The sequence below is a fragment of the Gossypium arboreum genome, chromosome 4 (assembly GCF_025698485.1).
Source record: "Gossypium arboreum isolate Shixiya-1 chromosome 4, ASM2569848v2, whole genome shotgun sequence".
NCBI classification, from domain to species: domain Eukaryota; kingdom Viridiplantae; phylum Streptophyta; class Magnoliopsida; order Malvales; family Malvaceae; genus Gossypium; species Gossypium arboreum.
In genome coordinates this window covers 121334497-121360443 of record NC_069073.1, presented here as the reverse complement: position 1 = coordinate 121360443, position 25947 = coordinate 121334497, and the positions used below count along the sequence as shown (strand labels likewise).

Genomic DNA, 25947 nt, shown 5'->3' with positions numbered 1-25947 from the left:
AATAGGGATTGAATGGGTCATTTGTAATTTTATTTCAATAAAAATAATTTATTAAATACCGAAAATCTATAATATTTAATTAGTGTTTATAGATATTAATTAAACCAACCAATCTAAAACATGCTATTAAAATATCATTAAAACATTAAAAACTCTTTTGCTTAAATAATAATGTACTAATGGCAGGGACGATCATGAATGAACAGACAACAGTCTTGGCCCCGTTTAATTTGGCCATATTGTTTTGTAGATTCTTTTGTAATTTTATAATTAATAAAATGATAAAATTTTTGTCTTTAACCCTTCAAAATTTAAATTTAATTTTGCTTCACTTGTATAAATGTCAGTTTTAAATATTTCAGGGCCCAAAAATAAATAAGAGTAATAAAGAACCGCGCCACCATTTTAATATGTAAAACTTTTTTTATAGTGATTGATTTTTTTATTTAAAATTAAAGTTAGTATTTTATTTAGTAGAGTAATAGAGAATGGCGCTACTACCTTCAAACTTTTTATTTTTAGTATAAAACTAAAATTATTATTTTAAAAGTTTGACGATTAAAGGTGGTAGCTCCATAAAATAAAATAATAATTTTAGTTTTAAATTAATAAAAATTTGAAATATTAAAGTGGTGACGCTTATTCTCTATAACTACACCATTATTATTTATTTTTGACCCCAAACATTAAAAATATTAATATTAGACAAGTATTTATACATGAGGCGTCAAATAGATTGACCTCTAACTTTCACTATTCATTTTAAGTCATTTATGTACATAATAAAAAAGTGGATCATTTTGTAATTAATCAAAATTTTTAGATTATTTTTATAAAAACCCCAAATTATTATTTAATTATAAAGTATATAAATACCAATATAAAAATAAATTTTAAACAATAAATCGAGCTGCCATGCAAAGCTTGTGAAAGAGGTCTACTAATTCATGCATCGAATACAAATATATATTTCTATTTCAAAGAAAGAATGATAAAATAATATATGCCATTAGCATACTAATTTTTATTGATAAAATAAATAAACAAATACACAATCAAAATACAAGTTGACATGTTTTAAGCAAAGTGTTAAAATACAAATTTCATCAATGATTCTATATGCCTATATGATAGTGCCTTCTGGTTAATCAAAGAACATTAATTGACTACTTAAAAGAAACTGTAAAAAAAAAAAATCCAATGATGAAGAGTAAGGGCAATTACATTGGCTACTTACTTAATCAGATTACAAGAAGTATTTCATCCGATTATCTCTCCTCATAGCATTGTATACGGCTTGAACCTGGTGGAGCGAGTTTGATTAGAGTATGTACAATCCGATGAGTCTCGTATCTGGCTACATGTGTGCATGTATATGAATGCCATCGTGTATGTGTATGTGTATGTGTAGGTGAATTCGTGCATGCCTGTGTGAGTGCAAGAGATTGAGAGAGAAAGAGAGAGACCTGTTCACTAGAAACGACCTGAACGGGACCGATGTTGACAGATACATATTTTCCCTAGATGATACCTTACGCCTCACTCGACCCTGTTAGGAAACCTTGTCAATGTAGTATATGTATATATATAAATTTTGCGTTCTAGCTTTTGCATGGATGACTAAATGCAACTTCTTGATAAAACAAAGGAGAAAGCAGAAGACAAAATGGAAATAACAGTTCGTATATAGATGCCGATGTTATTGACCAGGAAACATTGTAGTTCAAGCATGTTCTTCCCTTGAACTCAGGCTTACTTGACGCACATACGTAGAAGTCTCAACTTGGTTACTGATAAGTCAACAATAGTCGTTGAAAAGGAAATTCCACTTGTATTAGTGGAAATGCTTGCTCTTTAATAGTAAAAAGATTGACAATAGATTTGATATTTATATATATAGTTTTTAATATGTGAATTAAATAATATTATTAATCTAATATTAAATATTCAAAATTCAAAAATTAAATAATATATGTGAATATTAGAATCTATTATCTGTGAATTTAAATAATAAATATATTCTATTTTCATTTATTATATTCGAAAATTTAGGATATTTAAATCCAGAAAGATCTTATAGAATATTTGCCTATATTTGATTTTGCATGGTTGACTACCATCCCTATCAAATAGGGATTGAATGGGTCATTTGTAATTTTATTTCAATAAAAATAATTTATTAAATACCGAAAATCTATAATATTTAATTAGTGTTTATAGATATTAATTAAACCAACCAATCTAAAACATGCTATTAAAATATCATTAAAACATTAAAAACTCTTTTGCTTAAATAATAATGTACTAATGGCAGGGACGATCATGAATGAACAGACAACAGTCTTGGCCCCGTTTAATTTGGCCATATTGTTTTGTAGATTCTTTTGTAATTTTATAATTAATAAAATGATAAAATTTTTGTCTTTAACCCTTCAAAAATTTAAATTTAATTTTGCTTCACTTGTATAAATGTCAGTTTTAAATATTTCAGGGCCCAAAAATAAATAAGAGTAATAAAGAACCGCGCCACCATTTTAATATGTAAAACTTTTTTTATAGTGATTGATTTTTTTATTTAAAATTAAAGTTAGTATTTTATTTAGTAGAGTAATAGAGAATGGCGCTACTACCTTCAAACTTTTTATTTTAGTATAAAACTAAAATTATTATTTTAAAAGTTTGACGATTAAAGGTGGTAGCTCCATAAAATAAAATAATAATTTTAGTTTTAAATTAATAAAAATTTGAAATATTAAAGTGGTGACGCTATTCTCTATAACTACACCATTATTATTTATTTTTGACCCCAAACATTAAAAATATTAATATTAGACAAGTATTTATACATGAGGCGTCAAATAGATTGACCTCTAACTTTCACTATTCATTTTAAGTCATTTATGTACATAATAAAAAAGTGGATCATTTTGTAATTAATCAAAATTTTTAGATTATTTTTATAAAAACCCCAAATTATTATTTAATTATAAAGTATATAAATACCAATATAAAAATAAATTTTAAACAATAAATCGAGCTGCCATGCAAAGCTTGTGAAAGAGGTCTACTAATTCATGCATCGAATACAAATATATATTTCTATTTCAAAGAAAGAATGATAAAATAATATATGCCATTAGCATACTAATTTTTATTGATAAAATAAATAAACAAATACACAATCAAAATACAAGTTGACATGTTTTAAGCAAAGTGTTAAAATACAAATTTCATCAATGATTCTATATGCCTATATGATAGTGCCTTCTGGTTAATCAAAGAACATTAATTGACTACTTAAAAGAAACTGTAAAAAAAAAAAAAAAAATCCAATGATGAAGAGTAAGGGCAATTACATTGGCTACTTACTTAATCAGATTACAAGAAGTATTTCATCCGATTATCTCTCCTCATAGCATTGTATACGGCTTGAACCTGGTGGAGCGAGTTTGATTAGAGTATGTACAATCCGATGAGTCTCGTATCTGGCTACATGTGTGCATGTATATGAATGCCATCGTGTATGTGTATGTGTATGTGTAGGTGAATTCGTGCATGCCTGTGTGAGTGCAAGAGATTGAGAGAGAAAGAGAGAGACCTGTTCACTAGAAACGACCTGAACGGGACCGATGTTGACAGATACATATTTTCCCCTAGATGATACCTTACGCCTCACTCGACCCTGTTAGGAAACCTTGTCAATGTAGTATATGTATATATATAAATTTTGCGTTCTAGCTTTTGCATGGATGACTAAATGCAACTTCTTGATAAAACAAAGGAGAAAGCAGAAGACAAAATGGAAATAACAGTTCGTATATAGATGCCGATGTTATTGACCAGGAAACATTGTAGTTCAAGCATGTTCTTCCCTTGAACTCAGGCTTACAGCAAACGAATTATGTTCGTCGAAAAGTAAGGTTTTGGTTGAACTAGTGTCACCAAGCAATAAGTTAAACCGGTTTCAGCTTCAAGACAAGTCAGATATCTCCTTGGGCAAAGCAATTCCAATATATCATATCTCTATTCATGATCTAAATACTTGCCATTTCTTGAAATACCTCGTTGAACAACCCGCAACAAAGTCTTTCAGACTTATGTTGGCAGTTATTCTGTAGGACTGAGATTTTTCAAATGTCTGAGTTTGTACTTACTTTCAATGGTTGTAGCAATTCTCATCAAAACTCCCATTTAATCCTTCAATGTTCTACTTCTATCAAAATTTCCAAATTCTTTCCTCGGTCAAAATCAGCCTGTTAGGTAAATAATATATGTGAATATTAGAATCTATTATCTGTGAATTTAAATAATAAATATATTCTATTTTCATTTATTATATTCGAAAATTTAGGATATTTAAATCCAGAAAGATCTTATAGAATATTTGCCTATATTTGATTTTGCATGGTTGACTACCATCCCTATCAAATAGGGATTGAATGGGTCATTTGTAATTTTATTTCAATAAAAATAATTTATTAAATACCGAAAATCTATAATATTTAATTAGTGTTTATAGATATTAATTAAACCAACCAATCTAAAACATGCTATTAAAATATCATTAAAACATTAAAAACTCTTTTGCTTAAATAATAATGTACTAATGGCAGGGACGATCATGAATGAACAGACAACAGTCTTGGCCCCGTTTAATTTGGCCATATTGTTTTGTAGATTCTTTTGTAATTTTATAATTAATAAAATGATAAAATTTTTGTCTTTAACCCTTCAAAAATTTAAATTTAATTTTGCTTCACTTGTATAAATGTCAGTTTTAAATATTTCAGGGCCCAAAAATAAATAAGAGTAATAAAGAACCGCGCCACCATTTTAATATGTAAAACTTTTTTTATAGTGATTGATTTTTTTATTTAAAATTAAAGTTAGTATTTTATTTAGTAGAGTAATAGAGAATGGCGCTACTACCTTCAAACTTTTTATTTTTAGTATAAAACTAAAATTATTATTTTAAAAGTTTGACGATTAAAGGTGGTAGCTCCATAAAATAAAATAATAATTTTAGTTTTAAATTAATAAAAATTTGAAATATTAAAGTGGTGACGCTTATTCTCTATAACTACACCATTATTATTTATTTTTGACCCCAAACATTAAAAATATTAATATTAGACAAGTATTTATACATGAGGCGTCAAATAGATTGACCTCTAACTTTCACTATTCATTTTAAGTCATTTATGTACATAATAAAAAAGTGGATCATTTTGTAATTAATCAAAATTTTTAGATTATTTTTATAAAAACCCCAAATTATTATTTAATTATAAAGTATATAAATACCAATATAAAAATAAATTTTAAACAATAAATCGAGCTGCCATGCAAAGCTTGTGAAAGAGGTCTACTAATTCATGCATCGAATACAAATATATATTTCTATTTCAAAGAAAGAATGATAAAATAATATATGCCATTAGCATACTAATTTTTATTGATAAAATAAATAAACAAATACACAATCAAAATACAAGTTGACATGTTTTAAGCAAAGTGTTAAAATACAAATTTCATCAATGATTCTATATGCCTATATGATAGTGCCTTCTGGTTAATCAAAGAACATTAATTGACTACTTAAAAGAAACTGTAAAAAAAAAAAATCCAATGATGAAGAGTAAGGGCAATTACATTGGCTACTTACTTAATCAGATTACAAGAAGTATTTCATCCGATTATCTCTCCTCATAGCATTGTATACGGCTTGAACCTGGTGGAGCGAGTTTGATTAGAGTATGTACAATCCGATGAGTCTCGTATCTGGCTACATGTGTGCATGTATATGAATGCCATCGTGTATGTGTATGTGTATGTGTAGGTGAATTCGTGCATGCCTGTGTGAGTGCAAGAGATTGAGAGAGAAAGAGAGAGACCTGTTCACTAGAAACGACCTGAACGGGACCGATGTTGACAGATACATATTTTCCCCTAGATGATACCTTACGCCTCACTCGACCCTGTTAGGAAACCTTGTCAATGTAGTATATGTATATATATAAATTTTGCGTTCTAGCTTTTGCATGGATGACTAAATGCAACTTCTTGATAAAACAAAGGAGAAAGCAGAAGACAAAATGGAAATAACAGTTCGTATATAGATGCCGATGTTATTGACCAGGAAACATTGTAGTTCAAGCATGTTCTTCCCTTGAACTCAGGCTTACAGCAAACGAATTATGTTCGTCGAAAAGTAAGGTTTTTGGTTGAACTAGTGTCACCAAGCAATAAGTTAAACCGGTTTCAGCTTCAAGACAAGTCAGATATCTCCTTGGGCAAAGCAATTCCAATATATCATATCTCTATTCATGATCTAAATACTTGCCATTTCTTGAAATACCTCGTTGAACAACCCGCAACAAAGTCTTTCAGACTTATGTTGGCAGTTATTCTGTAGGACTGAGATTTTTCAAATGTCTGAGTTTGTACTTACTTTCAATGGTTGTAGCAATTCTCATCAAAACTCCCATTTAATCCTTCAATGTTCTACTTCTATCAAAATTTCCAAATTCTTTCCTCGGTCAAAATCAGCCTGTTAGGTAATACTTGGATGATATAATGCAGACTCCCAAAGTACCAATTTATAAGGTTTAGTTCTATAGAATCCAGGACTGTGCAATACAAGAGGGCAATGCATGTACGTTTAACCGAAGCTGTGCTAGTTGAGATATTGCCTCTACATCAGCTGTGGCATACACACCTAACAAAATGGCTTCTACATAAACTAACAGTAAATGAAGTCCAGAAGAGCTCTACACTGATATTATGAGATATCGTGAATGTTTTCAACATCACAAACACCAAGGTTCATCTTACTTGCATAAACTAAAAACCACAAAATCTGTTTTTTTGTCTATATTCAAATGCATAAATAACCAGATATATCAAACAATAATTGATTTTCACTATACAAAATGAGTAAAAGTACCTCAGGAATTGGCTGTTGTAACACGGATTCCACAGCAACAACCATAGCTCGCACAAAATCATCACCTCCAGTTCCTATCGCTATAAATCCTCTAACACAAGGATATGAGTTGACCTGACAAGGTAAAAAGAAACAACATAGCAGGCAAAAGAATATCAAAGCTTTTTTCTTTCAGCATCTAAAATATAATAACTTCCAAGTACCACAGACATAGTTTAAAGGCGAATGAACAGCTGTTGTCTCAAACCGCTTGAGAAAACTTCGAATTAGGAGGTGATATGACATACCGTCTGATCCAAAGCAAGCCATTCATTAGTTGAACCATCGGCTACTGTTCCACCAATAACCACATTTGTTGTTTGTCCAACTCTCCCTTCTGTCTTTGATACCTCTGAAATCGAAAACCAAAAGTCTATATCAATAAATCTAATACAAATTCCTCAACAAGTAAAACACAATGACAACTAGAACCAAAGCAAAACTTTAAGCAGGCATCAAAGTCCATTTGTAAACTGATATAACTAAAGAACCATGTTATTTGTTTTTCAAGGGAGACTGGGAGAGTAGTTCCTTCCTATTTTACTCGAACTCGGGTGTATCTGGATCCAACATTGATAAGTTCAACTATTTTAAGTAATTTTATGGGTGGATGTAACTAAGAGGTCCCTCTCTTATAGAGAATTGATCAAATTAGTCTCTCTACTATTAAATGGATCAATTTAATCCTTATAGTATTAAAAAGAATCAAATAAGTCCAAATTAAAATAAAATTAATATTTACTATTTAAAAAATATCATCCACTATTTAGAAAAATTAATATTCTTAAAGTCTATTTATGGTTCTATAGATAAATTTTTTTCTTTTTATGGTCCATTTAATAATAGAGGGACTAATTTGATCCGGCCACCTCCCTAGTATTACTAGTATTTGGAAAATCCTTGAAAAGTCATATCCGTATCTATATACGAATGCATTAGACATTGAAGCAGCATACTAAACTTCAATATTCTTACTTAAAGTTTCTAACTTTAAAGCTGCTAAGCAGAATTATGATTAATTAAATCACACTTCTCTTGGCTCTTTCCTGCTTAAACAATTGAAAAATGTAATCTTCATTGGCATTGCTTCAATTTATTCACTAAAAAAAGCTACATCAACCTCTTTATTAAAAAAACCAACTAAATATCTTTAATTTATCCAAATTTCTCACCAAGTAATAAACAAAAATTCATCCCAAAAAGAAAATTCAAAAAATGAACCTGAAATTGCTTTGAGAACAGCTTCCTGAGGAGGTCCTTGATCAATCTCATCCTCCGATTTCGACGGACCTTCATTTCCAGAGCAACTCGGTTTCTGAATCCCATTCCAAAAGTGAACCTCTCGAGCCCTAACAACCATCGTACCGTAACATCCGCCGCTCCCTCTCTTCGCGGCGGCGGCGGTTGTTGTTGTTGTTGTTCCGAAGCTCCTCAAAGATAGTAAATCCCAGCTCGGCCGTAGAGGCCTCCACGTCTCCGTCATGAAAATGGAACGTAATACCGCTCTGCACGCCATCTCCGATCCTCTTGTTTTGCTCTTTTTCTTCTTTGAAGTTATTCCAATCTTTTGGCGTTTCCTTTATATATATATAAAGGCTTTGTTCGTTAAATTAACGATATTTTTTCTCTTTCACTGGTTTGGTTATTTGGGCGCCCCAATTTTTCGCTTAGCTAGGCTTTTTAACCTGATGAAGTTACGTAATTGCCCTTTCTCTTTAACTACATCACTCACTCCATCCTCTCAATTGGACGTTTCGAGTTAATTTTGATTCGAATTTAATTTTTGTTGGGTCAATTTGAGGTTGAACTTTAAATTATTTTAGTGTTATTTGAACTGAACTAGATCGAGAAATTGTTGGTATATCGATGTGAACTAAAGTTATTTGAATCAAATCAAGAATGAATAGAGCATGGTTTAGAGATTAATATCGAACTAGTTGATTTGAGAATTAGTATAAACTAGTTGAATTGAATTTTTAGTGATTTATCTAATCAAATCGGACGTATTGGTTGGATCAACAAACTATTGTTTGATTGATTTGATCATTAATCCGATTCTAAATACCTTATTGTAAACATAAAAGTTGACTTAATTTCTAATCGAATATATTAGAATTGATAAAAAATTAAATATGGAGACAAAAATTGGTAATTGAACTGATTCTATAAAAATTTTAATTTTTTTAATTTTATAAATTTTTTAATTTTATTTAACTATTATTGGACCAAGAGTCAATTAAGCTAAATCAGATAATTTTGATTTTTTTTTGAGTAATTTACAATAGTAGCGAACGCACCTGATAATTTCTTTTATGTGAAAAATAAAACCGTTTGCAAAAACTTTATTAAAACCCTAATTTTGAAATCACCAGCGTACTTTTACTCTGAGTGATTCCGAGTTAACTCGCCGGCTCAGGGGAAGATGTACGGATCCGATAGAGCCGGTGACGATGCAGAGCGAACAGCTTTTAGAAAAACAGAAAAGAAGTACAAGCTTTATTACGAAAATTCGAAATCCACGAAAAAGTACGTCAAGTTTCAGCTTATATTTTGAAAAGAAACATGTTTTCTCTTGTTTCTTGATTATTTTGGTTTGAACTTCTCCAGGAAGAAGCAACCTAAACAAGTCGATTTATCAGAGGTTTTGGATTTCAAATCCATTTCAGAGTCATTCAATCAAAATGTTGAACTTCCTCCAGGAGTTGTACATGTTAATTGTGGATTTGATCGTCCGATTTTTGGCTTGGAAAATAGCCCTGGTATCTATTTTTTTTCCATTTGATTTCAATTAGTATCGAATAGAGAACAATTTGTTTTGTTTTGTTGCGAATTTTAATTTGAAATTGAAAAGATTGGATTTGGATTTTAAAAGTAGTTGAATCCATCATTATTTTCTAAATTAATGAATTTGTTCGATGTCTATCTAATAGTGAATTTGAAATTCGTTGTGATGCTTGTGAATTTAAAAGTCATGGTTTTATATGCTTCAAATATATAATCATATTAAATTTCAACTAATTCATACTTAACGTATGTATACCTTTTCAGACAAGTTATATAACAAATGAAATCTGAATCCAAATTTTCAATTTCACGTTCGCAAACATAGTATTGGTTCTATTTTCGATGAATTGTTTTGAAAATGCAGGGTTCTATTTTTTTCCCGGTGCATTAACCTTGGATGAACAATGTACATGGATAAGGGAAAGTTTAACTAACTTTCCGCAACCTCCAAACAGAACAAATCATAATGTTATTTATGGACCTATAAGTAACCTGTTTGTTGCAGCAAAGGAAGGTAAAGTTTTCATTGAGGAGGAAACGTCTGACAACGGTTTGGATTCTGAACCAAGTGCTTCTGTAAGCAATGGAGATTCTCATAGATGGAAGTTTTATGAGGAAGACATCGCACGATCAAGGGGAAAGGCTTGCAAAACGGTGCCTGCTTCTGTTTTGCTGCGAAAGCTACGGTGGAGTACCCTTGGCCTTCAATTTGACTGGTCCAATGTAGGTATTCATTCATTTAGTCCTTGATCTTCTTATATCTTTAGTTGGTGAGATGTTTATTGTCTAATTAGAGCACCTATACTGATTGAATAGGGTTAAAGTACTTGAGAGGTCCCTGTATTATAGGTACCAGATCAAATTAGCCATTCTATTATTAAATGGATCAATTTAGTATATAGAATCAAATAAGTCCAAATTATAACAGAGTTAACATTTACCGTATAAAAAATGTTTTGAAAATTATTATTATTTAATTACAGTTCAATTCCAAGCAAAGTATTTCATTTACAAAACCATAAAAACTTTAAAAATATTAACTCTGTTAAACTATAAATGATATTTTTTTAACTCTATTTCAATTTGGCCTTATTTGAATCTTTTTAATAGTACAGGTAGTAAATCGATCCATTTAATAGTTGAGGGACTAATTTGATCAAGTCCCTATAATAGAAGGATATCTCAGGTACATTCACTGATCGAATAGCCACCTGATATAATTTGAGGGTTCTTCAATTTGATCTTATTGATTATTTAGATTTAGTTCTAGGATTCCAATTCCGAAACATAAGTATCACTTTCAATGTTTGTGATAGAAACTTATATCATGTAACTTTGTGAAAATGTTATAAGGCATCATTCAGGTATGACGATGTGCTAATCATACTCGTTGTCTTAGCCGATGCATGATGATATTTGTTTCCGGAACTTATATCTTGTAACTTCCTGAAAGTCCTGACTTAACCTGATGCATGATGATAAGTCTGTAATTACTCCTTTTCTTTGAAAATCAAATTAAAGGAGAATGTTTTATGTTGAGATGACTTCTAAATTGAATGTATTAATGGTGCAGCGGAACTATGCTGTGTCTTTACCTCATAACAAGATACCAAATGCACTCTGTCAGCTGGCTAAAAGAATGGCTGAGCCTGCAATGCCTATTGGAGAAGAGTTCCGGCCAGAGGCTGCAATTGTCAACTATTTTGGATCAGGTATTCTTTGAATACAATGATTTCATGCTTAGAAATTCTCAAGCTTCAGTAATGTACTCTTTGTTATATACCCTCACTCTCATATATATATTCATGTGTGTGTATTTATGATTGAGATAACTTTTGTGCAGTCCTCTACATCCCCATGTCACCTTTTTGAGCTTTGAAATCTTTTTTTATCTTTCCAGGTGATACACTTGGTGGTCACCTTGATGACATGGAAGCAGATTGGAGTAAACCTATTGTAAGCATGAGGTAACTTACTATTTCCTTATTATTTAATCCTTTGAAATTAGAAAGACAAAAGAAAGCATCCTCTTTAGTTTTGACTTTCGTGTTTCAATTGTATTTTCTTTCTCAGTTTCGGCTGTAAAGCTATTTTCCTTCTCGGAGGAAAGTCTAGACAGGATGAACCATTAGCGATGTTTCTCCGAAGTGGCGATGTTGTACTTATGGCAGGAGAAGCAAGGGAATGCTTTCATGGTTGGATTTCACTTCCCAATAGCTTTCTTTTCCATGTTATGGTTTTGGAATTTTCCGAACTTGAACTCGATTGTAAATCATTCTATCCATTGCTATTGATCCAAATGCTGCAATCGAATTTGTTTGAGAAATATTTGGCATTTGCCCTCTTTGCTTCCTTAAATAACAAACAAGCTACAGGTACATAATGTAAAAAAGAAACGGTAAATTACACCCAAGGTCATTAAACTATTAATAAGTTTACGTTTTGGTCACTCAACTTCAAAAAGTTACAAAATGATCATTGAACTATTTGAAGCTTTTTATTTTTGTCCCTGGGCTATTAAAATTGTTGTTGTATGACCTTTGTTTGCACCGCTTGTACCAATTGAAAGTTGTCATTCCATTTTCTTCTACAGTTCAGTTTTTTTCATAAAACTTCTTTTCCGATTTTCGACATTGACTGTCAGATCGACTTGGATTTAAGGTATGTTTTTTAATTTGTTGATAGATACAGTTCAGTGATCATTTAGTAACATTTTGAAGTTGAGTGACCAAAACTTAAATTTACTGTTAGTTTAGTAATTTTACCCAAAAAGAAATATCTGCTGAACCCGAGGCTTAGACTAGCTAGATTAGTTACCCTTAAGAGTGACATCTAGCAAGTTCGGGTTTCGAATCCTAGTATTTACAATCCCTTTTTTGAACCAAAAAGGAAAGAAACATCCGGTATAAACTTGTACGTAGAAATACTTTTAGCTTGGACATTGGCTTATCGATTGTTTTCTTCTCTAGCATCTTATATAACCAATTAACCATCCCTAGCAACATGAAATTCTTGCAGGTGTGCCTCGCATATTCACAGACGAAGAAAACGCAGAAATCACTCCTCTTGAATTACGGTTTTCGGACGAGGATGATCGTTGTTTCTTGGACTATATAAGAACTTCAAGGATCAACATCAATATCAGGCAAGTCTTTTAATTTTATTTTGAGCAAAAATAGGAAAGGCCGTTTGATTATGCATTTTGATTATGCATCTCTTTTCAATTACTTAAGTTTAGTGTTTCAAATTACTAGTCTTCATGTCTTATGGCATTTTCAATCCATGCTTTAAGCTGCTTGGTTATTGATTATGTAAGTGTACCCAACAATTTTGTAGGGAAAAGAACAAGGAATTATTTAGTAAAATTTTTTGTTTCAACAATTTGTGTTTTATGATAGTTTGGTCCTTTTATTTTCACAAATCTGAAATTTTGTCATTGTACTTTTATTTTAGGAGTTTAATATTTTTACTTTTCATATTTCAAAATTTAAGTTCTGTTAAATTATTATTTTTTTGTTAAATTGGTTGGTATGACATTTCAAAATATTAAAAATTTCAAAATACTGTCATAAAGAATACTCACTTTCAGTGGTGGAGCCAACCGACCCCCTAAATTAGAAAATTTTTCATTTAGGTACTTTATAATTTATAAAATTTTAAAATAGTAATGCTGAAATTGCACTTTGGCCTCTTCAAGAATAATAAAAATTTGATTTAATCATTTAAAAATTATAAAGATATAGACTATTAAAATAGTGAAATTGTATTTTTACTTACAATTTAATTCCGTCTCTCCAAATTTTTTTTTCTTTTTGGCTCCACCACTGCTCACTTTATAGCAGTCTAACTAAGAAATTGATGTAATAAATTTAAATTTAACAGAATAATATGTTAAAAGTTGAATTTAAAATCTAAAATCTGAAAATTAGAAAATTTAAAATTTAAAAATAAAAATATAGGATTAAATTTTAAATTTATGGATAATTTTGATCTTATCATAGCTCTTCTTGCTAATTCTTATACGCAAAGCCTTCAACTTGGAAATGAATTACTTGTACTCAAAGTGATGCTTTATACTATTAACTTCCATTTTAAGGCTCAAAAGTGATGAAACTCAGAAATCTTTTAAGTGATTAAAACTTGAAATTATTCAAATTCAAAATGACATGAAATTGATTTGATACTAAATTAAATGATTTTAAACTTAATTTGATTTGACTCAAAATCAATTCGGCCTCATTAATAAGTCTATTTTGGACCAATTTGACTCAATTAAAATTATTGTTTATATTAAAATATTTTTACATATTTTAATAGTGTTTATTTATATGATATATCTATTGTAAACGTGTAATATTAAGACTATTATCATTTACATTGATGTTATACATATTCATCGTTGTTCAGCCTCGTTTTAATTTGAATTTTTCTAATTATTTTCAATATTTATATTTAAACATAAAACACAATAGCTTTTTCTATGACTTTTGTTTTTAGGTAAAAACACTTTTAGTCTCTTTTAAAAAAATCAAAGTAATTTAATCTCAATCAATTTAAAAATAAGCAACTAAGGATAATTAATCGATGATAACGTTTTTAATAAATTGTACATAATTTTGATTGGTACAATAATAAATTTAGCCCTTAAAATTTACATTTTGTCAATTTAATCTTTGATTTAACGAATTTAGCCTACGGCATTAACATTGACAAAAAAGAAATATTGTGATTAATTGTCTTTAATTGTTTATTTTATAATCTGATCAGAATTAAATTACTCTATTTTTTTAGAAGAGCTAATTTGCTCAATATCAAAATTGAGAGGGACCGAAGTAGTCTTTTTACCTTTTAATAATTATATATAAGGATAAAATGAAAATTTTGTATAACAACTGAGTTAGTATAAAAGCAACAATTTCTATAACCGTTTAATATGTACATTACAAAAAAAATCCTCACATCTTACTCGTATCCATAAGCGAATTTAAGAGAACAAGCAAGAGCCTTCGCATTTCAGGGAAATGAAAAAAAATCAATTGGTCATATATATATATATATATAACAAGCTACGTACCCTATTTTTGTGGAAAGTGGCGCTATCTGTATTTTCTATTTATTTATTTTATTTTATAGATTATTCATTAATTTTTTTAAATAAAATCATATTATAGATATATCATCAACTTTTTAATAAAATATCTTATCAAAATAAAAGTAATATCTAACAGAAATAAATGTAATATTATAGATAATTTTTATAAATAAATTATTTTTATAATAATATTGGTGATATATTAATTCATGATAAACAATATTATAAATAAATTACTTTTTATAATAATATTGATGATTTAATCTCATGGTTATTTATTACAAAATTAAAATATTTTAATTTATGATATATTATAAAAATATATTAAAATAATATATATTTTTATTATAGTATATTAATTCATGTTCGGGTTTATTTACTATTTTAATATATTTCTATATCAATATTATAATAAAGAACATTATATAATATTTAAAGAGCCCTTCCGTATCTCTATTATTTATTTAAAGACTTTCGTATGTAATAATTATTTTATTGGTCCCTAATATTCTTACATTTGTGTAAATTAAGCCTTAATTTCAAATTCCAAAATTGCACAACCTTCTCCGGACATTTTATTTTTTCCACATGCAGTAAATTGCACTTTTACCTGATAAAAATGAAAAATTTCTATTAATCTCTTCAAAAACGATAAAATTATAAATTAATACATAGTAAATTTATATTTTAATCTCTTGAAAATTTATAATTAAATTTCGGCTTCACCCATGCTTGCATCGACTTTTTAAAAAAAGAATTTCTTAATTTAGATCCAATAAATTCAAAATCCATATGAATATTTAAAAATAAAAATCTATAATTTTTCTTAAGGGATAAAATATATTAGGATAAAGATTGAAAGTATTTCGTATTGAAACCCTATTGGACCAAAGAAGATTAATTCATAGCCGTTGATAAAAGGACCGATTTGTAAATAAAAAAAGTTATCTCCACAAGAATCTGGAGATTTCCATCACACCATGTTCAGCTGAAAGCCAAACCGAGAGTTATCATCCCATAAATAAGCAAGCAACGTGGTCCACACCTTGAACCGGTTAAATTCAAGTGAATAAATTTAGTTAAATTCTGCTATTAGCCTTTGTATTATGTGTAAGTTCATTTTTAGTCCTTGTATTTTTTGATTTTTTGAAATTTCAGTTTCGAGTGAAATGGTTGTTACTAAATTCGTTAAGCTATTCATGGAAATTGTATGTGACAAATATGCTATCACGTGTGTAGTAGCGTGTCAATTTACAATTTTCACATAATATCATAAAATTTTAATGTTATCTTAATAGATTTAACGGCAACCATTTGAGTTAAGATTGAAATTTTAAAAATTAGAAAATACAGGGACTAAAAATGATTGAATTTGAGAACATTAAATCCACAACTTAGGTGTAACATGGAGTTAATAGCAGAATTTGACCTAATAGATTTAATTGCTATCGTTTGGATCATGACTGAAATTTTAAAAATTGAAAAGTATCAAGACTATCATTGACTGAATAATACAATGACTAAATCCATAATTTATATATAATACAAAGATTAATAACAAAATTTGATTAAAAATTACGTTAGTGTGATTTTTATATTCAATTTCAATTATTTTATTTAATTTTACGTTGAAATTTTTTCAATAACAATGAAAAAACAATTAGGTACATAAATTACTTGAATAAGTATTAATACATTCTGTCAATTTGGTCTCGATCTTGAATATTGCAGGTTAAATTCGTTGAATTTCTAATAATCAAGATTAAAGGGACCGAATGTGTAAATATTGAGAGTTAAATTTGTTAGATTTTTAAAATTAAGACTAAAGCGACGGAAAATTACGTTAGGAATAAATTTATTATTTTATCAATTAAAAAACATTCCATGAGTATTCAATTAGGGATTTAAATTAAACAATTAGGGATTTAAATTAAACGGAGAGTAACTAAAATTCGTAATTTCTCTATTGATAGGGATTAAATTGAAATTTTCTTTACAAAATGAGTGACTAAAACAATTTAACCATTTATATAATACCCTCAAAACTACTTTTCTGTTTTTAATTTATTTATCTTTTCCATAAAATTCACAGCCAATTATTTTAATTTTTCTCAATTAAAAAATCTCAAATATATATTTTCAATTTCTCAAATTCTATTTATTTATTCTTTGGCTGCTATTTGGTTCTTTCTTCTTCCTCTTCACTGCTCCATAACCCTCATTAAATTCCAAAAAGGAAAACTTCCGATCCCGTCTCCGGCGACATGTTGCCGGCCGTTTTGACTCAGGTGGCCACCGGCTTAAGCGTTTTAGCTGGTGCCGTCTTAGTCAAATCCGTCATGGATCAAAAACCCATGGCCGGTCCGTTTCAAAGATGCCCGACTTGTAACGGCACGGGTCGCATCACGTGCATTTGCACTCGTTGGTCCGATGGAGATTCCGGTTGTCGGACTTGCGCCGGGTCCGGTCGAATGGCGTGTAGCAGTTGTGGTGGGTCTGGTACCGGTAGACCGATTCCGGTTCAGATTTCTGTACGTCAACCGACGAATCGGAACTCTTAATTTACCGGGTTTGGACTCTTTAAACTCTTATATATTTTTATAGTTTTTTTTTTTGAAATTTAATTAATGTAATATAACAGTGAGAGTAAAATTAATAGTTGCTGAATTGTAATCTCTACAACGAAACTGTTTTCAGATTCTTATAGCTTAATTGTTGTTTTGTTTTTGTTAAGAATTTGAAGAAATTGTTGTAAAAGATTAACAATTCATGGGTAAAAATTTGCATGAATTATATATTAAATTCCAAGTAAACTCTTTCTCTTCAATGATTTTTCTCTACAATTTTTTTCCAAATTCCATGAAATTTGTGGACTTGGACTGTGGTGAATCCTGTGACTAAATTTTCAAAAATTTAAGAGTTTAATGAGATATCTTACAATTAGGTGTCTAGTTAAAAATTTTAAAATTTTTGTGAGATTAATAAGAGTTTTCTAAAATTTTAAAGGACATAATTAAAGTTTTCAAAGAAATAAGAAGACATAATGAAAATTTTCAAAAAATTCTTTAGCCAACATTACGGTCCGTCCATGAACTTGGACGTTCAGTATGGTTTTCGGTGAAGTTTTGTTTCCTCAACTTTGCCAAGAACTTCAATCTCTACATGATTTATCTGATGTAGTGTGATATCATCAAAGTTAAGCTATGAGCAGCTTGAGAGTACCCAAACATGTGAGGCTATAGGTAGCTTAAGTGATACTATTCTTTCCCATTAATGACCTATAAGCTATAGGTTAGGTGTTTGAGTGTGCAAACTAAAGACTTACATTTTCACTCCATCAAACACTTGGGTTTTGGACAAAGTTGAGAAATAAAATTTTATCAGAGGTAATACCAAACAGATTGAGAGTTCGTCGATTTTGAATAGATGATGCTTTATAAACTTCTTCCTAAGTTAATGAATTGAAAAAGATGGTGAATATATTTTATATGAATGAATTTTGATGCCCAATGATTAGAATAAACGAAGAACATGAGAAAATGGTTGGAAAAGATTGAAACATTATTTTGCCCTTTGATTATGGGTTAATTATATTAGTGATTCCTTAATTATAATTCGGATTTTAAATTGATTTCAATTGATTAAATCTTTAAAGTATTAATGAGATTCTTACGTAAATTTATTGCATGAATAACTTAGATATGTTAGCTTAAAAAATAGTTAACTTCAATGACTCCATTTATTTATATAATTGATACACATATTTTAAATATGATTCATATCAAATTTGAGTTGGCATTTAACAATTAGGCTTACAGCTAGATTGGCGAAAGACCTAAATGATAGTGTACTGATACTTAGAACTTCACCACGGTCTGGTGCAATTAAAAGCCTAGACTTTGCTTGAATTCTTGGTATTTCTTGAAGGGTCCATATATGACATTTATTTTTAAGAATAAGATAAGTCTATGAATTATTCGTGTTTGACACTTATGTTTGACTTACATACTAACTTGAATATAATCATCGATTTTTTTAAAGAAACAAAACAAACTTACCTTAAACATGTATCCGTACCCAACATTCAATGGATGTGAATCCGTTGTTTTTTAAAGATTAAATACTCAAATTAGAACCTAACCTTTCGGTTAAATCATTCAAAATGGTCATGCAATGACCTAACATTTATAAAAGTACTCAAATAAGGACCAAACTTTTTTGAAAATAGTCAAATAAGGGCTTTTTAAATATCATATATCATATTTCAAATTATATTTTAATTGCTTACTTTTCTTTTTAAGTAATATTTGATTCAGTTCTCATGTGTTTTATTCTAAACACGTCAAAATTCATTTAATTTTTACTACAAACTAAACTAAAATGCATAAAGAACTTTTATTTGAAGACTTTTATAAAGCTTAAACCTTTATATGACCATTCTAAAAAGTTTGACCCCATAATAACCCCTAAAAAATCTAACCAGCATTTAGTGTTTTTTTTAAAAAAGAGAGAAATTCTTTAACCATTTGGAACAAGGAAGGGGTGTAATGTAAACAATGAAATGTTTTAGGCATTAACATTTATTATAAAAACTTTCTTTTTATAATAAAAAGTAGCTTTTTCTTTTCATATTAATTTAATATTTATATATATAGATAGTCAAGTTGATACATGATCTTCTAGAAAATGGGTAAAATAACAATATATTTTGTCCCAAAATCCTTAATCTGCAATCCAGCCAGGTTCCCATATTAGGTTATTAATTAAAATTTAGTAAAAATTAATGCAGATTAGCTGTCTTCAAACAGCTGATCATTAAGTCACTTTCCCATGCTATAACCATTTCACATTTGGATTATTAAAGACACATAAAGAACAAAACAAATATTTAATAATGAATTTTTTTTCTTTAAAAACCCTTACAATTTAAGTTATGGTATATGTTTTGAAATTGTATTTCATAAAACTGTTGTGATGGAGAAATTATTTAATGTGTCATTTCGACTATTTTAATTATTTAATGTTATTTTAATAAAAATTTATATCATTGATACATAATTTTGGTTATTTTTTACCCCAAATCTTGATCTTAAAATCTTGAACCTAAACCTCAAATCTTGAATCCAAACCCTTTATGGTTTAGGGTTCGAGGTTCAATATTTAGGATAAAAAAATAAAAATTATGTATCAATGACATGAAAAAAATGCTAAAATATCATTAAATAATTGAAAAAACCATAAATGATATAGTAAGAAGGATCTATAAAATAATTCTTCACCGTAAGATTGTACCATTATTTAAAAATTTAAAATATATATTTTAAGTTATATTACCCATGGTTTTTAAAATCAAATTAATGGTCAAATCAATTAAGCGACTGATTAATTAATCCGATTGTTTCGTCTGATTTGATTAAATAAATCATTACAAATTCATAAAAAAATATATTAAAAATCTAATTTAACCACCAGGTTCAACTAGTTTTTTGTTCGGTTCAACTGGTTCTTGAATCAACTAGTCCAATGCCCGAACCAAAATTTTGACTGATTCCCGATTCAACTGATCGGATCAGGCTATCCGATTCGATTCAAACAACTTGACATTGCCCCAAAGCTATATTAGCCAAAATTAAACAAACATCACATACGAATATGTAAGGACATGAACAATTTTTTTTCTCTAATTCCTTTCATATATATATATTCACATTAATCTAGAATCCACATCTTCCTGCATTGACAACAATACCAATGCCAACTGAGCTAAGACTCAATCGGCAATTCCTTGCATATATTTAAAACATCATATTGCAATAAACATACCGTCTTTACGCATTCATATTGTATTTACAATATTTACTTTTATATTTATTAAACATTATCATATATATATACAAGCAGACACACCCAATTTACAGTGGCAAACTTGACAATTTTCCACAATATGCCTCTCACCAACACAAATTACTTAGATTTTCTATTTACAAAAACAAAAAAAAAAAAGTGAAGTCCCTAATCTGAGTCAGAACTAGAATCTGATTTATGATCATTTAAATGTTCTTTTTCCTTTGCTTTAGCTACCTTAATTGCCTCACCAAATTCATCAACAGGTATCAATGGCAGATAACCAAAAACAATATAACCTTTGCCACTCATATCGTTAATTAATTTGTTGTACTTACCGGCCCAATTAGCTGCTGTTGGAGTAACCCACTCAGCCACCGAGTGGAAAGCCGAGTTGTGATTCAGCTTGACCCATAACTTGGTTGAGTTTATGACCATGAGGTGCTTGTACTCGGCTGTGGCGTAGTGCAACGCTCCTCGTGGTCCGTTGGTTCGTGCCTCGTCGACTAGTTTCCAAGCATGTTGTGCTGTCTTGTGAACCAAGTATTGGGCTTGGTTAATTGCTTGCTTAGCTTTGGCCGGAAGGTGATTATCAATTTTGTGTAAAGCCTCATCTACCTGCAGTTATTTTTAATTGATCTAAGATTTACGGCTAAAGGTGTGAATACGATTTGGAATAAGTGTGAAACTACTCTAGCTCGTTTGAGTAGACTCGATCAGGAGCGAATTTAGAGGGGGCCCTAAATGGAAAATTTGTTTTTTAGTTCCCTAATAAATAATAGAATTAAAAGTGACTATGTGATAAAATTGCACTTTGGCCCCCCAAAATGAAAAGATTTTTATATAGTCCTTTCAATAGTGATGAAATCATATGTCAATACAAGATAAAATTATACTTTAGCCTCACAAAAATTTATAATTCAATTTTAACCCCTTAAAAATATTTCTAGATTCGCCTCTAGGCTCGATTAAGCTTGCTTATCTGATTAAAGATAAGCTCAATTTTCTCGCCTTAACCTCGAACTCAAAACTAAAGTTAAAGTTTGAGTTTAAATTGAAATTTTTAAATACTAACTAAAAATCAAATATATATATACTATTCAAATTCAGCTCCCTTGAACTCGAAGTTAACAATGACCAAGTCAAATTTGATCTTTTTGAACTAAACTCGAACAACTTACGAACAGATCATCAAATTTGTGTGAAAGGCTTATCTACATGCAGTTTTTTTACTTAATCTCGTTTTGAAGTTAGAAACAAATTGGTTCACATCCCTTTTATTATAGGCTAAGATTTACTAGAGCATAACTAAACCAAGCCGGAGTTTCAAGAAGTTCAAGTTTAACTAAAAATTCAAAGCTCGAAACTTAATTTAAGCTTGATTCGGACATGAAGGTCAAACTGCTTTTTACAACTTCTGAATTCAGTTCTAGCTAAGATTTACTACTAAGATTGTAATCATGCCTAGTTGAACTTAAGTTCTAATGAGTTTTGGTTTCATTCAAAATTCGAAGCTCGGAACTTCAATTCAAAACAAAGATCAAACTACTCAAGCTCATTTGATTAGACTTGTTTATCCGATTAAAGTAAGCTCGATTCTCATACTCAACCTCAAACTCAATTGTTTGAGCTCGATTTTGATCTGAAAATTATGTTGATTTTAAGTTCAAGCTTGATTTCACGTACTAGAACTATAATCGAGCTAAGTTGAACTTAAGTTCTAATAAGTTCGAATTCAACTCAAAATTCAAAGCTCAAAACTTAATTTAAGCTCGATTCAACCTAAAGATCAAACTGCTCTTTACAACTTCCAAATTCAGTTTTAGCTAACAATTTACTGCTAGGGCCATAATTGAGCCTAGTTGAACTGAAGTTCTAATAAATTTGAATTCAACTCAAAATTCGAAGCTTGAATATTAACTCGAGCTCAAATCAAAATAAAGATCAAACTGAGTTTTAGCTAACATTTACTACTCTGACCGTAATTGAGCCAAGTTGAACTGAAATTTTAATGAGTTCGAATTTAACTCGAAATTCGAAGCTCGAAGCTCAACTCGAAATAAAGATCAACTACTCTAGCTCACTTGATTAAACTTATTTATCAGATTAAAGTAAAGCCATACTATTTGAATCGAACATTAAGATATTCAAATTCAGCTCATTCAAGCTCGAACTTGGCTATGACCAAGCCAATTTCCAGTAACTTAAGAACACATATATCTCATACTTCACTAGTAAATCTAGCACTAAATTCAATCATTGATGAATTAAACAAAAAAGTGAATTCCAGAAACTTTTTTGATCCAAACAAGGAATTATAAAATAAAAAAAAAACGAATATACCTTCTTATCAAGAAATCGAAGAAGATGATCAGCAACATCCTTGAATTTCTCGTAGACGGGACCAACGACGGTCGTAACGGGGCCTTCGACGGTGGATCTCAACGGACCGGAGTTCTGTTTAGCGAACTCGTAGAGGTTCGATACGCAAACCAAGGCGTGGATAGCAACCACCTTCACGAAGCCTAGGTGCTTCAGATCCTTATTCTCGAACTTTACCTCCTAAAATTTAAATAAATTAAAAAAAACTAAAGAAAATCAAAAACAGAGAAAATTAAAAGTTTAAAACAAGGAAAAGAAAATGAAAATACCTTCATCTCCATGCTTTCCATCTTCTTTATCTGTGATTCTTGCTCGAGGTTTTTCAAAAAAAAAAAAAAATTTAAATGTGGGCTAGTTTGGAAGTAAAAATAAAGTAAATGGAGTTCTACATTAATTTATAGTGCTAAGTACGCAAAGATTAATTTAATATTTAATTCCGAATTTCATCCCTCAACTTTTTTAAACCGAGAAGTTAGTCCATCTATTTTAATTTGTCAAGTTAATAAAACCGAGGTAAGAGTATCATGTGGTCCTCTACTAAAAAAATATGCACATTAGTCTTTGTACGTTAGATCAAAGGGTAAATTAGTTATTTCAGTCATAAATTTTATCCACTTGTACAGTTAAAAAATGAGTATGGTTGACAGAATAATCAAACAGTAAAATGCAGTAGGTCATGTGTACCTCATGCTAACGTAAATAGGCTAATTTTTAATAGCAGAAATGAATAAAATTTTTAATAGAAGGATCAATTTGCTCTTTAATCTAACATACAAAGACTAATTTACTTATTTTTTGAGTAGAGGGAGTAAAAAGTAATTTGAATCTATCGAATGCTAATTATTTTTGAGTAGAGGGACTAATTATTTTTTTTACTAATTTGGTACATATAAATTGTTATACTACTGATTTTTGATAAATTTTTTACACCGAGCTGCTAGTTTTTAAGCTAATGATTTAATGATTTAATGATTTAATGGTAAGAATTAACATTATTACCCAATTAAATTAACTTCTTAGTTGGAGCTAATTTTAATTTTCGGTAAAGTAGAGGGAAAGTATTAGAAATTAAACCATTAAATAATGTTCCAACGGCTGCTAATGGATTTGAGGATGGGGAAAACGATGGGCCTTTGTAACAGGATTTTATTTTTTAATTTTTCCTCCGATAAAGTAGAGGTTTAGAGATGACACGTGGATAGAGATGACACGCTGGATAATATAAAAGAAAAAAGAAAATCACTTAAAATATTATCTTTTATTTTTAAATAATATAATTTTTGGTCAATTTTGTGTTATTAGACCCTGTACTTTGTATAAATTATAGATTTAGTATATGTACTTTAATTTAATCAATTTTAATCTTATATTTTTGAATTTTGAAATTTTAGTAATGACTCAATGGTAATGGTTAAATTATGTCATTAGTCCTGTATTATGTGTAAAGTTATAGATTTAGTCTATATTCACAAATTAGATAATTCTTAGTGGCTATATATATATATATTTTTTAATTTCAAATTTTTAGTTTTAATGCAAATGAGATATAAAAATAATCAAATAGACATAGTATTACACATGCGATAATATGTTTGACACATTATATTTTAAAAATAGTATAAATTAAATTTAAAATCGAGGAAACATTAGTGACTGAAATAGACCATTTTAAACTTGGGTGGCCCAAATAGAAACAAGTTGAAAGATGGGTGATGAATAGTATAGTTACCCAAAATATAATATGGTCAAATGTTTGTTTTAGTCCCAAAATTATATTATCCTACTTTTATAATGCCATTATTTAGTTTAATTGTTAATTATTCTTATTAAAACGACGAAATATTTTTTCTTATGAAAAACATAGTTAACTAATTTGAATTAGCTAATAATATTATAAAATTAGCAATCAAATTATGCTGAATTAAAGTACAATAACTAAATTTTAAATATGAGCAAAGTAGAAGGACCAAAACCATAATTCAATCCTTTCAAAAGTATAATTATTTTGGGGTTAATTCAACATAAGTGTTTAAACTAAGACTCTTATTCTAAAGTGGTTCTCTAACTGACGTAAATCATATTTGAAATATGTGGAACAAATTGTAATCACATATGCATACAACACAGACAATGTAGAGCTGACGTGTTAAATAAAAAAAATAATATTTCTTTTTTCTTTTTTTAACTAGACAAATTCATATTGTCAATGTGATATGTACACACTACACATGTTTGTGCGCTTTGATCCATTTGTTTTAAAATTATTCCATATCAAATTTAAATTATCATTTAAAACCTAAATTAACAATTAAATTTACGAAAAAAACTTGACTAATACGATACTGATGCAATAACCCCATATACCTTTCCACTAAAAATGATTGTGATAATATTATATCAAAGTGGGATTAATCAATCAATGGGCCTAATTTCCTTAATAACATCATCATATACCCCACTTCCATCATTTTTATCCCAAGTGAAATCAATAGATATATTTATTTACATTTTATTTATAATTCTAACTTGTCTCTACTTTGTTGGCTTCAAAAACTTGTTGAGGAGAGTGGGCCATAGGTGGCAATGAGATATGTTAAAATAATCTAGTTTTCACATTTTATTTTCTTCAATTTAATCCTTTACAATTCATTAGGAGGGAGACTTTTAAAATTTTGGATGAATTTGAAATTAGAGAGAAATTTAGGTACCTTCAATTTTAGTAAAATAATTTTATTTGTTTGGGTAAATATAAAATAGATTTTAACTTTTTTACGAATTTTTAAAAGGGGTTTTGAGTAACTCAAATACATTGTTGAAATTTCACTTTAAAAATATTTTTTAAAAATTCATACCCATTTAA

The 25947-nt window shown here is 29.2% G+C and overlaps 4 protein-coding genes and 1 long non-coding RNA gene across 9 annotated transcripts; 2 read left to right on the top strand and 3 right to left on the bottom strand.

Annotated features, from left to right (window-relative positions):
* Window positions 1–989: 989 nt before the first annotated feature.
* On the bottom strand, window positions 990–8641 carry LOC108459709 (uncharacterized). Of its 2 annotated transcripts, none has more exons than XM_053026644.1 (5): window positions 8207–8641; window positions 7234–7337; window positions 6947–7060; window positions 1467–1549; window positions 990–1303 (listed from the first exon to the last, which is right to left on the bottom strand). In XM_053026644.1, the coding sequence occupies exons 1-5, from the start codon at window positions 8499–8501 to the stop codon at window positions 1279–1281; spliced, it is 621 nt and encodes a 206-aa protein (XP_052882604.1). In that variant the 5' UTR covers window positions 8502–8641; the 3' UTR covers window positions 990–1278. The 2 variants fall into 2 exon arrangements, with proteins under 2 accessions (XP_052882604.1, XP_017614598.1); XM_017759109.2 differs by lacking the exons at window positions 990–1303; window positions 1467–1549 and adding exons at window positions 5421–5731; window positions 5895–5978.
* LOC128291530 (uncharacterized) lies at window positions 3117–3807 on the bottom strand. The gene is made up of 2 exons (XR_008281368.1): window positions 3599–3807; window positions 3117–3435 (listed from the first exon to the last, which is right to left on the bottom strand). It is a non-coding gene; the product is annotated as an uncharacterized LOC128291530 (long non-coding RNA).
* Window positions 8642–9242: 601 nt separating the features above from the next.
* On the top strand, window positions 9243–13304 carry LOC108458457 (alpha-ketoglutarate-dependent dioxygenase alkB). 4 transcript variants are annotated; one of them, XM_053027121.1, is made up of 8 exons: window positions 9243–9511; window positions 9593–9744; window positions 10275–10492; window positions 11343–11481; window positions 11670–11736; window positions 11843–11964; window positions 12788–12914; window positions 13106–13304. In XM_053027121.1, the coding sequence occupies exons 1-8, from the start codon at window positions 9408–9410 to the stop codon at window positions 13287–13289; spliced, it is 1113 nt and encodes a 370-aa protein (XP_052883081.1). In that variant the 5' UTR covers window positions 9243–9407; the 3' UTR covers window positions 13290–13304. The 4 variants fall into 4 exon arrangements, with proteins under 4 accessions (XP_052883081.1, XP_052883080.1, XP_017613354.1 ...); XM_053027120.1 differs by having other exon boundaries at window positions 9244–9511; window positions 10134–10492; XM_017757865.2 differs by having other exon boundaries at window positions 9252–9511; window positions 10134–10492; window positions 12788–13150.
* Window positions 13305–17006: 3702 nt separating this feature from the next.
* On the top strand, window positions 17007–17674 carry LOC108459435 (uncharacterized). The gene has a single exon (XM_017758802.2). It carries the CDS (start codon window positions 17126–17128, stop codon window positions 17420–17422), a length of 297 nt encoding a protein of 98 aa, XP_017614291.1. The 5' UTR covers window positions 17007–17125; the 3' UTR covers window positions 17423–17674.
* A 3028-nt stretch (window positions 17675–20702) lies between these two features.
* LOC108458361 (REF/SRPP-like protein At1g67360) lies at window positions 20703–23482 on the bottom strand. The gene is made up of 3 exons (XM_017757725.2): window positions 23357–23482; window positions 23049–23267; window positions 20703–21323 (listed from the first exon to the last, which is right to left on the bottom strand). The coding sequence occupies exons 1-3, from the start codon at window positions 23375–23377 to the stop codon at window positions 20874–20876; spliced, it is 690 nt and encodes a 229-aa protein (XP_017613214.1). The 5' UTR covers window positions 23378–23482; the 3' UTR covers window positions 20703–20873.
* Between the last annotated feature and the right edge of the window lie 2465 nt (window positions 23483–25947).